Raw genomic sequence first — 15982 nt, 5'->3', positions numbered from 1 at the left:
AATGTGAGAATTAGCTAATAAGAGGCTGAAACTAATGGGGCCAGGCAGTATTTAAAAGAATACAATTGGTGCGTTGTTATTTCTGGTGTAAAGCTAGCCGTGTGGGAGCCGGGCGGCCAGGAGTCCGGCGGCGGGAAGCGGTCCGCAGCCCCTCACTACAGTCACTGGCATCTGTTAGTTCTACATCATAACAGATTTCACTGTGACATTTCCATACATGTACATAGTGCATTTCCATCTTTTTTACCCCCATACCTGTCTTACTCTCCTCCTACCCAGCTAATCCCCTCTTCCCAATTGGCCTGCTGCTATGTTAGCTTCTTTGTTGCTATTTGTCTTGGGTCTGTGACCAAGGGAGTTTGTTAGGCTTATTTGTAGAAGTTCAGGTGGCAACTGCAAGTTGTTTGTTATTGTTTGTGTGTATTCTTTCTAAAAAGAAAAAGGGGTGGGGGACCCGGGCCATGGTGGCGCACGCCTTTAATCCCAGCACTCGGGAGGCAGAGGCAGGCGGATCTCTGTGAGTTTGAGAGCAGCCTGGTCTACAGAGCTAGTTCCAGGACAGGCTCCAAAGCCACAGAGAAACCCTGTCTCGAAAAAAAAGGGGGGCCTCCAACCCCAACTTTGCAATGCCACAAATGACCCCCAAATGCCTTAAGGCATGAAGAGAAATCTTCAACATATCCCCATCCTCACTTTCCTGCCTCATAAAAACACTTTTATTGACTGCACGAGAGTTGAAATGCAGACACCACCTTTGGCAGGAGAATAAGCCTCGTCATGTCAACACATGCCCACAACTGAAGCTCCTTCAAACACTAAGCGCTGAAGCCTACGCCTTCCAGAGGCAGGGAGGGTTTCTTCCCAGGTGGGTGCCTCCAAGCCAGCACAGCATCACCATCCAGATGTGGAAGCTGGGCTGAAAGCAAAGGCGGAGGCAGGCATGGAGGCCTTGAACCGCTCCAGCTGAGCCTCTTTGGGCTTCCGGCTCCCAAATGAAGTAGAAAAGACTGGGATCTTGAACATCAGGCATTATTTGCATGCCAAGCCCTGCCCCACCCTTCTTGAAATCCAACTAGGGAAGAACGTGGCCCCGCCTTCCTGTCAATCTCTTGATTAAATAGGCACTTCCCTCCAGGAGGCCTCTGGAGTGCAGCACCTCCTACTGCTGCCAGAAGCAGCTCTGTCCCACCATGAGAGCTGTCCCTCTGCACCTGGTCAGGGCAGTAAGCCTTGTCTGCCTGCTCCTGCTTTCCCTCCGCCCGGACCCAGGCCAAGCCAAGGAGTTGAAGTTTGTAACGTTGGTAAGTACATTTTTTTCATTGTTCTTCCTGTTACCAGGGTCAGAGAAATTGCCAAATGTCACCTTTCATGTTTCCTTTCTGTTATCTGCCTGAGACCAGCCGGTGTTCAGACTCGGAAAGTGGACAGTAGTGCAAGCTGGCTTGAACGAAGATAGCATTCCCATTTGCCGTCAAGGGCACTGTTTCGTTACAGACTTCACAGCTGCCCTCTGGTCTGATTCCTGCCCTCTGTGATTCCCCTGACAGGGGAAGTCACAGCTAGTGCTGTTTATATGCCAGGAGCCAGCCTGGCTTCTTTCCATTTAATGATCATTTGTTTTCAAATCAAAGAACAGTCACTTTCTGAAGTCACTCCTTAAGTTTTTCGCAACATAGGCGCATATGTTTGTTGTGTATATTTGGGAGCGCAAAAGAGAAACTGAGCACAGAATTTCAGAACTATCAACTGATTTAGTTGACCATTAAAATCATGATGTCCCCTACATATCGCCACTGTAATAAGCCATGAATAAAAAAGGAGAGAGGTGTATGCTGCCTGGTGTCAGGGGGAAAATATATATACAATAGAGAGTTAGAAACATATGGAAAGAGCGTTTTCAAAATTAAAAGCATCTGCCTCTCCCCCCTCACCTCCTTTTATTTCACATCCTCCATTGCCGTTTACATTTTTTTATTTAGTATAGTGGAAGTTGGAGGATTTATAAGCATGTTTTCCTTCTGCAAGAATAGTCAGAAGCTATTTTCAAGATTTAGAGAAAGGGGTCCCTCTCACCTAAGCCTTCAATGTGCTGTTCCTCTCCTGTCAGTGAGGAAAATCCTTTGCAGGAAAATCTTTCTTGTTACATAAATCATGATGCTTAACTGGTAAATCTTTACCGGTTTTGAGTCAGGAAAGAAAGAGGAGAAAAACCAAGAAAACGCCAATCCTCTTCCTGAAAACCATTTGCCAGCTGCCAGGCTACTGTGTTGATCAAGCAACGTTCCAGCCTGTACCTCCTGCAGTGCGCTTTCCCTGACATGCATGAGCTCCTTGCCAATGTGCTCTTTAGAAGAGTGTAGGGAACGTGGAGTTGTCTTGGGTTGTGCTGGGCTTGTCACACTGGGCTTGGAGCCCGGTGGCTTGATGGCAGTCTTCTCTGAGACAGCAAGTGAGCTCCAGTTAGCTTCATGCAGTGGCAGCTCGCTGAGTCCACCCACAACCCAGGTAGCTTGCTGCTGCTGCTGCCAAATGGTTATGGTTTCTTTCCCAACCTTTCTGCCTCTCCACTCTCAGTTGAAATATGTTCAGTGACTACCAGTTAATTCTTCCTTGAAGAGAAACCAAGCTACAAAGGCAACTCTCCAACAACTCAAAACTTAACCAGTACTGCCTAAAGCAAACATTAACCACTCTTCCTACAGTGGCTTCTTCCTATGAATGTTAAATAATGGGCGATTTGATTTGTCTTCCTTGGCCTCTAACAAAACAACTTCTCTCTGATGATAAAAGTCAAAACTACCATTTTCTTTCTTTTATTCATGATAGACTATTTGAGTGTACATGAATGGTTAGATCGAACATTCAGAAAAATCCTTGGGAGTTTATTAAGAGAACAAGTAGCCAGGTGGTGGTGGCACATGCCTTTAATCCCAGAACTCAGGAGACAGAGGCAGATGAATTCTCTCTGAGTTCAAGGTCAGACTGACTACACGAGAGTGACTCAGTCTAAAAGAGAAATGGAGCTCACACCTTTGATCCCAGCACTTGGGATCCCATGCTTTTAATCCCAGCACTAGGGAGGTAGAGACAGGAGTGATATGGCTGGGCAGAGAGAGGAACATAAAACAGGAGGAGACAGGAACTCAGGGATTTAGTCTGAAGTTTCATAGAGACAGTGTTCAGCCTGAGGATTCATAGAGACAGGATCTTGTTCCTTTGGTCTGAGCATTCAGAGAGCTAAGAACTCTAGTGACTGGCTTCTCTGCTTCTCTGATATTTCAGCTTTCACCCCAGTATCTGACTCTGAGTCTTTATAATTTAAGTCCAATTAAAATTTGAGCTACAAGATTCTGTCTCAGAAAACTACCCAACGAATGAATAAAACAGAGACAAAAGTTGGGCAGTGGTGGCGCACGCCTTTAATCCCAGCATTCAGGAGGCAGAGGCAGGCAGATCTCTGTGAGTTCAAGGCCAGCCTGGTCTGCAAGAGCTAGTTCCAGGACAGGCTCTAAAGCTACAGAGAAATCCTGTCAGACAGAGACAGACAGACAGAGACAGAGAGAGAGAGAGAGAGAGAGAGAGAGAGAGAGAGAGAGAGAGAGAGAGAGAAATCCAAGTAGTACATACCCCAAATCTAGTAACCCCATTACTCAGGAGGTAGAGGCAGCAGGATCAGAATTTCAAAGTTATCTTAAAAGCTAGTGCAAGACCAGCCTGTCCTACATGAGATCCTGTCTCAAAAAAACAAAAATAAAACAACAAAAACCCACCCACAAACTTCTTGTGTTTCTGCTTTCAAGATGAAGATACAAGTGAAAGAGGTTAGGAAGCCGGGTAGTGGTCACACGGGTAGAAAGGTAGCCTCAAACTCACTGTGTGATGCCTTTGACCTTGCCCCTGATTACTAGATTCCAGCTATCTCTGTTAATTGCACATAACCCAGAACCTGGAGCTGATCTGAGCCAATTGTACAGTTTGTCACATTACCCTGACTCAGAGGCTGGAGAAGGTTTCCTTGTTTTTCCTCCATAATCCAAGAAAAATAAATCCTCAATTCTGAAAAGCTATTTGTGGAGAAAAAAGAGGAGACTGCCTTTGGTTCTGGTTCTTGCTGGTGAACAAACCTGTGATTTGTTTGTTTGTTTGTTTGTTTGTTTATGTAGTGCTGGGGACTGAGTCCAAGGTCTCAGGCGTGAATCCAAAGCCTCATTATGCCAGACAAGCAGCCAAGAAGGAGTACATGCTCAGCCCACTACTAAATTGGACACATACACATCACACACACACACACACCATGGAACACATGTAAAGTCAGAGGACAGTTTGGGGGAGTTGATCTCTCCTTCCAACACTGAATTCCAGGGATGAAAGTCAAGGCATCAGGCTTGAGCAGCAAGCCCTTTTTACCTACCTAACCATTCGCCAGTCCTACGTGATCCGTTTCTGTAGCTGTCCTGGAATTTGCTCTGGAGACCAGGCTGGCCTTGAACTCAGAGATCCACCTGTCTCTGCCTCCAAGTGCTGAGATTAAAAAGACGTGAACCACCACTTCCCAGCTAATTTACATGATCTTTTAAAACAAACTTATAAAAGTATTTCCTGTGAAATTGTGGTTTGACCACTTATTAACAGTTGGATGAAAAAAAAAAGGAAGAAGTTAAGTCTAATACAGGTTTCCATGTTTTAAAAGGGTCTCTTTAAACCGTTGAATGAAATACATCTTCAACAGGCACTATGGATTTCAGGGAAGGAATCTATGAAGTGAACTGCTTCTTGGCACGACTATGTGAACACCTTCCTAGACGGTCTATGGAGAATTGGTATTTTTAACTTTATAGAGAGAGGAGAGTAAGTTTGCTGAGTCTCAGCATATGCGGCAGCCAGCTTTGGTAATTATCACTCAGGGCCAGTCTTGCTTTGCCCATATACCTGCTCATTTTCCACACACGCTCACTTGCTTTCTTTTTACAGTAATCTCACACATCGTATTATCCCACCAGAAAGAGAGGATGCCATTGTAAATCTTCTCTCCCTCTAGCAAGGGGAAAACCACAAGTCAGGTGATCTCAGACAGACAAAAATTCTGGGTTGCTCTTCTGGCTGTTTCTAAAGAGGGATGATGACTCATAACACCGCACCTCCTTGTATTCTTCAGGGTTGACCTGATTTCTGCAGTCTTACCTGAGTCATAGCGTATTCTTGGCTCAAAGCGCCTCCAAGACCTGTGCATGCTTCCTCTTCAGTGGGATGATAACCTAGTCGAGGTTGGCCCTGCACATTGATGCTAGCCATTGCTTATTTCCAGGACCACCCATCTTCTTCACGCCCACGCCTCAAGGATTAGCAGTCAATCCCATGATTAGTTTTCTAGTGCTTTTTTGTTAGAACCGAAGTTGAAAATGATACCTTAAAAAAAAAGCACAGAATTTTTTGCTAACTCAATTCCACTAATGTTTGTTAACCAGGTCTGGGAGCAAAAACAGGCCATTGATGAAAACAACTGAGTTTCAAGTTCCCTAAACTTAAAGCTGATGATAGCAACCACGGCTAAGCTTCCACCTTCACAGGTCATCTTCAGGATCCAGTGACATGATTTAGATATGGAAGTGTGAATGGGGCCAACATGAAGTGCTGCTTGGAGTCATGTAGACGGACTTTTCTTTAGGCCGCCAACTCATAAAACATGACACAGAGACTTGTTATTAATTATGAAAGCTTAGGCTTGTCTTATTAGTTCTTATAACTTAAATTAACCCATTTTTATTCATCTACGTGTTGCCACATGACTCACGGATTTTAGTCTCCTCCTGCATGTCTCTTCCTTTTGTCTCCACTGGTGACTTCTCTGTTCTTTCCAGAGCTCCCTTGTCCCCAGAAGTTCCCACCTTAACCTCTTCCTGACTAGCTGGTGGCCATGCAGCTCTTTATTAAATCAATCACAGTGACACATCTTCACACAGTGTAAAGGAATGTATTATTCCACAACAGAGTCGCCATCTAAAATGGAAGGTTTCTAACGTTTTTGGTTAAACTGTAGATGATCTCTAGTTAATTTTAAAGTGTATGGTCTTAACCATCTTAAGAATAGGTTTCGATGGTGTAAGTATATCCACAGGCTTCCACCATCACCATGAAGCTCTGGAACTTTCTTTCAAAACTGAAACTTCAAACCCATTACCTGGTGACTCCTTGTTTGGTCCTTCCCATCTGGGCCTGTCCAACCTTTGGCTCATGGGCAGCATCTGACCAAGGATAGCTATGAATTTGACCCAACGTAGCCTTGTAAATTCACTTTAACAATGAATTTATTTTGCAGATGACTATCTCATTACTATGTCAGAAGGCTGCACATATCTGTTAGCCCTCTGGAAGCCAGTGTTCTACTCTCTGACTCTATGAGTTAGACTCTTCTGGCTCCCTCCTATCTCTAGAACTGCATTATAGCTGGTGGGACCAGCTCAGGCTGCTTACCATAATGTCCCCAAGGTCTGAGGAGACCCTTCATTATTAGATAACTTGTTGATTGAGTAGTGGCAAAGAAAGGAGACAGATGTTGGACTGTTAGCAGCTCTTCTTGCTTCGTAGACCAACCACACCACTCTTTTGCATATATGTCTTCCCCACCTATTAACTCCAGCTTATTTTTCCCCCTTGGGGACATTCAGTTCTGTGCATCTGGTGTGCCTTGTGGAGAAAGGCTAGGGTTGAAAATAGAGGGACAATCACACCACAATTCAGACAAAGAAAGCATTGCGAAGACCCAACTGGAAAGAATACAGTAGACTTGGAAAGCAGAGGTAATGCTCTAAATTGTGCAAACAGAATCTAGCGGGTTGTAAATATTGCAGGAAAGGGCAAATAGCCAAGGACTCCATGATTTTAATGTGGGTCACTGGAGAGATGAGGACGCCGTGGAGGTAGAACAGGTAGAGAATGTTAGAAAGTAGCTCACACAGCTATTGTATGGTTACCATACAACAGAGCACTGTAGCAGAAACTGCAGACCCAAGAATCAGACCACTTGGGTGGCCATGCCAACTCAACCCAGTGCTAGCTGTGTGGCTCTAGATGAGCCACTTAACCAGTCTGTGAGTCATCACTGGAAATGGGACTAATAACACCTCATGGAGTAATGAGGCTTAAGGAAATGCATAAGTTCTTATGCCTCTCTCGTGAGTACACGGATCATTGTGACAAGCACTGATCTTCATATACTAACCATTCATGTAACCAGTTCATTCTTTTTATTCTCAAACGGATCAGGTAAGTATTTACATATCTTTTAAGTTCAGTCCACTTTCTTCCTAGATTCAGGCTTTGGCCCAATAAACACAAGAGAAGCATGTGTTGGTGGGAGATGCAGAATCACAAACCTATTGCTATTTTACTCAGTATACTGGCCCATTCAATTCCTTCATGCCTTTTGGTGGCAGAGACATTCGATTTGCCTTCATCGTCACTGTCTGTGTCTAGACAATGTCTTTGGCCACAGGCATGGACTTTGCAAGACCAGTTCCCCTTTTTCTTCTTGACTTCAATTGAAGTAGAATTTCAAGTGTAAGTAATGGGTTGTAAACATCTACCAGATGCCAGGGACTTGACTTTTCACACTCAGTCTTCCAAATTACCCAAAAGGCATATTAGTGTCACATGAGGGCCGAGTTATTGCTGTTGTTGTTTCGTTTTGTTTTGACCTAGACCTCGTCTTTAATGGCCCGGCATTCAATAAATCCTATTCTGGATTGTAAAGAGAGTCATTACATAAAAAATGTCCCTCTGGAAAAGAAAAAGTGGTTCTTTTGCTCACAAACAGCCTCCTGCTCTGTCTCCCTCACTGTGTGGCTCCCTAGTCATGAATGCCCAGGAACAGCAGATGCCTCTGGCAACCAGCACATTCTGCAGATGTGGGTGCTGGGGGATGATGGTCCTGAGAACTGGTGTCAGCCAGGCAGGAGTCAGTCTAAGCTTGCAAGTTCAGGAACTTCTTTCCACTTGCCTGTCCACACATTTAGCAAATTTTCAGAGCACTGCACTCATTCATTAGAGAGGCTGTATTTGGCTCAAAACATTTTAGGTTGCCAATCTAGAAAAGTCAAGTTTGCAGAGTGGCCCAAATCCAAAAGCAAAAGCAACACGACTCTTAGGTAAATGCTTATTCGGGAAGATGACTAGATATTAATAGAGGTGTTTCTTGAAAGAGAGGCTGTTTTCCTTTGCTCAACAGAATATGCCCTGGATGCTACAAACCACCTTCAACAGGATAGGAAGCACACAGGACAGTTGTGGATGTGAATAACATTAGTAACAAACATAATAAGAAATACCGTGGACCGAATGTACCCTGTGTACTCAGTACTCACACATACTACTTACACATATACTATTACACATGCAGTTCTCATGTTGCTCTCGACTGATCAAAAAATGATTTTGTTGTTACCTGGAAAGAGAAACCGAGACACGCAGAACTTTGAGTTCAGTCATTTTCTCAGGGTCCCTGGGGCAGTGGTTGACAACGCTGGGGCCTGAAACATGGCCTAGGTAACCAGGATAGCAGATCTTTCTGTTTACAGCTTGCGTACAATGCAACAGGCGGTTTGCACCACTTCCCTTTCCTGTGGGCTTCTTGCTCTTCCTGGGCCCTGGAGAAAAATCTTGCTTAGGCCTCTCACATCTTCCTCATGGCCAGGGCAGGATGTAACTGCATACTGACTCTTTACAGCTGGCTCTCCCACTTACCTCTTATGGTATTCATCTATGACAATCATCGTTTCTGCCCAAACTGTCTTATGTTCTGATTATCTGCCAATAGGTTTATTTCTTAGTTCCTTAAAAGGAGAAAATAGGACTGGGGAGATGGCTGTGAGTGTGAGGACTGGAGTTTGGATCCAAAGACGTCCCAAGGTTTTTCTGCTATCTAGAGCTTTAAACCAGAAAGGACAACACGGTGGTTTGTTAAAACTCCAGCAGAGCCCAAGGCAAGACTCACTGTTCTGAATCAAAGGCAGAAATTGGCATGGTAGAAGGGGAGGTTGAGGGCAAGGGAAGAAGGAAGAAAACAGGATGGCACAGCATAGCTTCTTGCTACATGACAATGAAAATCAGAAGCTCTTGTGACACCAGAGGGGTAGAAAGATGCTTCCAGCAGCCTGGAGGAAGGAGACCCAACCCAGGGTCCATTTGCTCATCCAGACAGGCCTTTTGTGTGTTATTGTGTTCTAGGCGGTGGCCATTTCCACAGGGGTTCTGCTTCCAAGGACTTCCTAGGAAGCTGCAGTATCAACTTGACTAGCTCTGGCATGGCTTAGGGACATTCCTTGGGCATGTCTGAAAGTATATCCTGAGAGGTTTCACTGAGGAGGGAAGACACACTCTGAATGCTGGCAAGTCCATCCTAGGGCCCAGGGTCCTAGACTGGATAAAATGGAGGGTTTTAAACAAGAGAAATCTGACTGACCACCAGAATTCCCCTCCCTGGCTATGCTTCTTGACTACATATGCAATGTGACCATCTGTTTCGCATTCCCCGTACCATGCCCTCCTCGCCATAACAGATCATATCCAAAGCCAGAGCCAGAGTAAAAGCCTCCCTTCTTTTTCTTAAGTGTTATTGTCAGGTATTTTGTCACAGCAACGAGAAAACTAGCTAGTGTGAAAGAGGAGGAACCAGGTAATATATTTTTTAATCTCTAAAGAACACAACCAGAAAATATTAGAGATGGAAACAAAACAGTAAGAAAAGGTTGAAGTTATGCAAGGGCTACTTTCATGTTTCCCCACTGAGAGAGAGAGAGAGAGAGAGAGAGAGAGAGAGAGAGAGAGAGAGAGAGAGAGAGAGAGCGAGAGCAGAGAAACCGCAAACACTGGGCATTCAAAGCAGATAAAGGCGCTGGGGTTGGGCCGGCAGGAGGGCTCCTGTGGCTAAGCCCATTTAGCAAGACAATAAACTGAGGGAAGGAGGGACCTGATCAGGTAGGGTTTAGGGGGCGGGGAAGAGCTCTTATAAGGACTTTGAATTTGTTGCAAAGAGCAATAAAATATATTTCTAAGAGTGATAAGGTTGTAAGTTAAATACTAACTATATTCAGACTGATCATAGGAGCCGGCAGTGGGCTCATAGGAATTCCTTATTTAAAAAAAATACTATCATAACTAGCAGATCACATGATAGTATTAATTAATTAACCCAAAAATTTCTACCACGGAACTCCTAAAGCTGATAAACATCTTCAGTGAAGTGGCTGTGTACAAGATTAACTCAAAAAAATCAGTAGCCCTCCCGTATACAAATGATAAACGGGCTGAGAAAGAAGTCAGAGAAATGACACCTTTCACAATAGCCACAGATAAATAAAATATCTTTGGTGTAACTCTAGCCAAGCAAGTGAGAGACTAGTATGGTAGAAAGAAATTGAAGATATCAGAAGATAAATATCTCCCATGCTCATGGATAGGAAGGACTAGCAGCAAGAGTGGCCAGGAAATCCAGGTGTGGTGGGTCATGCCTGCAATCCCACTGGGAGGCTGAAGCAGGAGGACCACGGCAAATTCAAACCAGCCTGGATTAGATCAGGGTATGCAGAGGGAGACCCTTCTGAAACAATGACAAGAGATAGCAGAGGTTTCTGTAAAGCATAGAGGAGTGTGAGATTGAGAGTTCTCGTTGTCAGGTCTCTTCCGGTTGCAATCATCACTAGTTCTGTGGAAACCCCTGACTTTTAATAATGTATTTTTTAGTTTTTTTGAAGGTTTTAATAGAGTAGAATTACTTGACTGAGGTCAAAAGCAATAACGTAGTTATTGGGAGACTGGACCACTCTAGATTTAAGAATTCCCTAGACACAGTCCAAGGGCTGAATTGAAAAGCTCTGAGTTCAAAGAATGCCACTGTTCCACACAGGCATGGACTCATGGGTCCATGCACACATGGGGATGGGACGGCCACATGCATGCATGTAGACACACACACACTTCTTACGGAGCTTCCTACAGAAACATACTGTGGTATGTTTCAGTCTCTAACTTAGGAACATTTAAAACCTACTGCATCATATGAGAATACAATTATCCCTGGGTGTAGTCAGGGTTAACCCCAGTGCTCTGCTCTTTATTAAATTTATTTATTGCTTGATTTTGTGTGTGTGTGCGCGCGCGTGTGAGCGCATGTGTGTTGTTTTGTTTATTTGAACAAGGTCTCATATCCTAGGCTGGCCTCCAACTCTGTAGTGTTCAGCACTACATCTGGCCATTTTGATGTTGCTTTGGGTCTTCCGAGGGAGTTGTTTATTTTGTTGTCTGTTTTGGGCTTGTTTGTTTGCCTGGAACTCACCACGTAGACCATACTGGCCTTGAACTCACAGAAATCCACCCACTTCTGCCTCCTGCATGCTAAGATTAAAGATATGCACCACTATGCCCAGGGGTGTGTGTGTGTGTGTGTGTGTGTGTGTGTGTGTGTTGAGACAAGGTCTCGTGTAACTAAGGCTAGCCTCTTATCTCAATTCCATCTCAATTCCTGGGTGCTGGGAATACAGGTAATTGCCAACCTGCAGGGCAGTGTTCTGCTAAGGAAGTCATACTTGTTTGTTTGTTTTTTGTGTGTCTCAGTTTTATTATTTAAATACAACATATAGATTATGGTGCCTTAGAGACTTTTTTTTATAAGAAGGCTTTTGGGCTCTTCTTGTGAAACACACACACACACACACAGAGAAAATCTCCAGGTCTCAGACCATGCTGACTTCTTGGGGGAGGGGGAATGAGGAGTGGACGTGGAGAAATGAAGCTATCACTAGTGAAACTGTCACTAGTGAGTGGTTAAGAATACTAGTGTTGAAGGCTGGAGGTGTAACTCAGTGGGAAAGAACATGCTCAAAGCCCTGGGTTCAATCTATACACACATACTACACACACACACACACACACACACAGAGTGAGAGAGAGAGAGAGAGAGAGAGAGAAAGAGAGAGAGAGAGAAGACATTTTAGTGAAAGACACATAGCCAATGCCTGGTTATTTCTACTTACCTGCTTGAGGATTTTGGACTCATTACTTGACTAAGATAAGCTGTGAAGTATATATCATAATAGTGGCTATGTGGCAGAACTGGTCAAGAGGATTAAACACAAAAACCACAAGGCAGAGCAAGTATGGAAAAAAACATAAAGGATTGTTGTAGTTGGATGCTGGGAGGAAGGGTTGTGCCCTGGTAGAAAGAGTTGTTCATTGTTTCGGTAGAATGCTTATTATCAGATTTCTCTTTGACTAACTCAGTGGTGAGGCGTTTTGGTCTTTGCAATTGTCGTAACAAGGAAATACAAAAGGCCAAGGGCCTACTAAACAGTACACAAGGCAGCTTTTTACAGTGGATTATCTACCTCTGAAAATGTACAGTGCTAAGACTGAAAAACCCTGAGAAATCAATGTGAGGCAAGTAACCTGGGAAAGTGTGTCACAATTTTTGTTCCTCAGATGCACAGTGATTGCAGATCCAAGCAGTCTAAGATGCACCTGGCTGTGGAAACAGAGTCACTAACGGCTAACATTGGTGGTTCCCACTATGGCCAAGTCGCTCCCACAGACTGGCACCAGTGGCTGTTCTTCCTGCTGGAAAGGGAAGCTTCAAGCTCTATTTCCTTACGTGCCCCTAATGGCCTCTTGCCACCCTATGCTCTGTTCCCCTCTGTGTTCTGTAGCTGTCTTGCTGGGCTTTTAATTTCCCACTGGCTTAGGGCAGCAAAGAATCACTTTATTCAGATACCGGAGTCATAGCATTGGTCTTGGGAGCCTTCCTTGCTATTCTAGAATTCCTTCCTGAAGATAACTCAAGTTTGAGGCTGTTCCTTCCTTGTTGTCTACTGAACTGCGCTGTAGGTGTTCAGAAATACAGCATCCTTGCTTACTTACAGTAGGGTCTCTTAGTAGGTAATTCAAGCAAAGGTGAGCTCAGATCAATAAAATGTTAAACAACTATCCTGTATGTTATTAAATATTTTCTGCATCCATGTAAGACCTCATCTTGTCCTTCTTGAGTAGGTTTCTTTTTTTTATGTTTTGATTATAAAATAGCACTGAGTTTGGTCTGGCATGCTACTATTTTAGAATCAAAGTACTGAGGTTTCAGAAATTCAAACGTCTCTCTTCAAAAACAAATGCACAGTCAGAAGAGCATGGCGTGTATCCAGATCTAAGAAGCATGTTATTAAAGTGCTGCTGAAGTCCGGCTTTCCTAATCTCCCAATCTGTAATTCATGAGCCCCTAACCTCCAAAAACTAACTAATCTCTGAGCCAAAGTATTCCCAAGTGAGGATGTCATTACAAAACTACTGTTTTTATTATGTGTGAAATTTTAAGAGCATTGTTGTTCTCAGTAATAAAGAGAAGAATATTTCTAATATTTCTAATCAGTCTGTCTGCACCAAGTGATCTTGTATGTTCATGCATCTGTCTTTCATCTTAGATACATAACTCTAACTCCATGTACATATCATTTGCTTTCCAATGGCCAATCATCTTGATGGTATAATTACCTCAAGCACAAGAACATGTTGGTGGTTCTTCACCTGAGTTTTATTTGGACAGAATTTTAGAAGACTGATACTCTTTAGTCATAAGCCCAACTAATGAAACTAAGATCCCAGGAGAGGGGGCACTTTGTCATATAGAATTTTCTAGAACTCTCCAGGTGATTCCAGTGGACAGACATGGTAGCAACCATGGTTTAAGAAATTGTATTATGACAAGCAGAGGCAAGACACTCAAGTGAACTTTGTAATGTTGTCCCATATCTTTCCTTAGGTGTTTCGGCATGGAGACAGAAGTCCCATCTATACTTTTCCTAATGACCCCATTAAGGAATCCTCATGGCCACAAGGATTTGGTCAACTCACCCAGGTTTGTTTGATCTCTTTTATTGTTGCTTTATTAGTTTTTGAGGCAGGCTTTCATATAGTACAGGCTGGCCTTGAACTCCCTACATAGGAATGACCTCAAACTCCTTCCTCCCAAGTGCAGAATTTCAACTATGAGCCACAGTTTTAGTTAATTTTTTGAGAAATATATACAAAATTTTCCACTCTGATGCATTTATCCTGCTGACTGCATTTAAGTGTGAGAGGTTTCCATGGAGATTGTCTATTAGAGACGTGTTAAAAATAGCAATGATGTCTTATTTAATTGGATTAGGGCATGGCCTGGGCATTAGGAGTTTGGATGCTCCTCAACTGATTGCTTTATTTTAATGTTCAGCCAAAGCTGAGAATCACGGCCCTAACCAACCATCAGGTTTTGTAGACAATATAGCTCAGAGAAGCTATGGGAAAGCCAGTATCTACTACTTCAGAAGGTCAGAGCCCTTCCAACCATGGCCTAGCCATCTTTCTATGTAATGAGAGAATATCACAAAGGCTCATATATTGTTTTCTTAGTACAGGACTCCTGTTTTCTTGCTCTAATTTTCTAGTGAGACTAAAAGACTTTTGAGGACCATGAGGTCTGGATTCACACGTAGAAGTCTCTTAAGTAGCAATCAGATTCCAAAACTCAGCTGTAAGCTAGAAGATAATTGGACCCAAAGTACCCGCATCTTCAGCTACTTGGGCCGTGGTATGCTGTTCCTTCGCAACAGCTATCCTCATATTTGAGGAGAGACTACATCCTCCCTGACTTGTAAATCTCTGGTGAGGCTCTGGATTAATAACAAACCACAACGCAATGCTTCTCTAAGCCTGGCACACCTGAATCGTTTGGGGGCCCTTGATAAAACAGGTTCCAGTACCACATTTCAGATACAGAAAGCTAGAATCTTTGGGGGAAGATGCTAATGAATCTGAGTTTCAATAGGTGCACCTGGATCCTTTTGTTTTAATGCACACCAATGCTCGTTGAGCACTGAGTTAAGGCTGATCTCAATGATCCACTGGGCTTTCTAAGAGAAATGGTTAAAAACAGATTCCTGGAGCTAGAGAGATCACTCAGTGGTTAAAAGTACTTGTTCTAGGACGTGATTCAGATTCAGTTCCCAGGACCTACATGATGTGTTAACAACCGTCTGTAACTCCAGGAGTTCTGATGCCCTCTATGAACTGTGTGGGCACCAGGCATGTGTGTTGCATAGACACACATTCAGGCAAAATACTCATATGCATAAAATAATAAAAATAAACCTTTAAAAAGAAGATCTCTGAGCCCCTCTTCCAAAGTTACTCACTTTGTAGGCCAGGCTGGTCTCTAACTCATAGAAATCCACCTGCCTCTGTCTCCCGAGTGCTGGTATTAAAGGCGTGCGCCACCACTGCCCAGTGCTCCCAAAGTTTTTCTCTTGCTCAATCCATCAAGAGTAGGGCCCAAGAATTTGATTTCTAACATGCTCCCAAATGATGCCAACCCTGCTGATCCTCTGACCACACTTTGAGTAACAAGCTCTATTTTTTTTATGAGCCAGCTATAGATAGGCTGACTGTGAATATAATAAATTCATGTGTTTACCACAAGGCTTAAAGGGACCTTTGGATTCAGCACGCTCAGCTTCATCAGACAGTTGGATTTTATTCGCAAAAACCCCTAGGAAGTGATAAACCAATCACTTTGAATGTTCTGCTCACAAGGATCCCACCACCTCAGATGAACCATTTACCTAGATAAGTTGCCAGTTATCAATGAAACACATACTATACACAGCCTCTACATTGTGTGCTAACAATGATGAAGGAGTATTCTCGGGGCATCCTGACTAAGGTGACTGCTCTCTTCTGCCTCAGTTCAGATAGGAGGTTTTGTTGTGGAACTGCCGTGCACATTGTGTTCATGCCACGCACAATGAGGAAAGATATGTTCTATGATAACACACGCCTTCCCTAACCTTCACTTTTCTTCCCCACAGCGGGGCATGGAACAGCATTATGAACTTGGAAGTTATATAAGGAGAAGATACGGAAGATTCTTGAACGATTCCTATAAACATGACCAGGCAAGTTGGGGAAC

General features: G+C 43.6%; 1 protein-coding gene across 2 annotated transcripts in view; it reads left to right on the top strand.

Annotated features, from left to right (window-relative positions):
• The first annotated feature begins 1143 nt into the window (after window positions 1-1143).
• Window positions 1144-15982, top strand: part of Acp3 (acid phosphatase 3) — a 46527-nt gene continuing 31688 nt past the window's right edge. For both annotated transcript variants that reach the window (XR_005284720.1, XM_038323599.1), the window contains exons 1-3: window positions 1144-1301; window positions 13799-13894; window positions 15882-15968. Coding sequence is in view for 1 of the 2 variants with exons in the window: in XM_038323599.1 (XP_038179527.1) it covers window positions 1191-1301; window positions 13799-13894; window positions 15882-15968 (294 nt within the window). In the remaining variant the exon portion in view is untranslated. The remainder of the gene's footprint in view (window positions 1302-13798; window positions 13895-15881; window positions 15969-15982) is intronic.

The sequence above is a fragment of the Arvicola amphibius genome, chromosome 3 (assembly GCF_903992535.2).
Source record: "Arvicola amphibius chromosome 3, mArvAmp1.2, whole genome shotgun sequence".
Taxonomy (NCBI): Eukaryota; Metazoa; Chordata; class Mammalia; order Rodentia; family Cricetidae; genus Arvicola; species Arvicola amphibius.
This window is presented reverse-complemented; position numbering and strand designations above follow the sequence as displayed.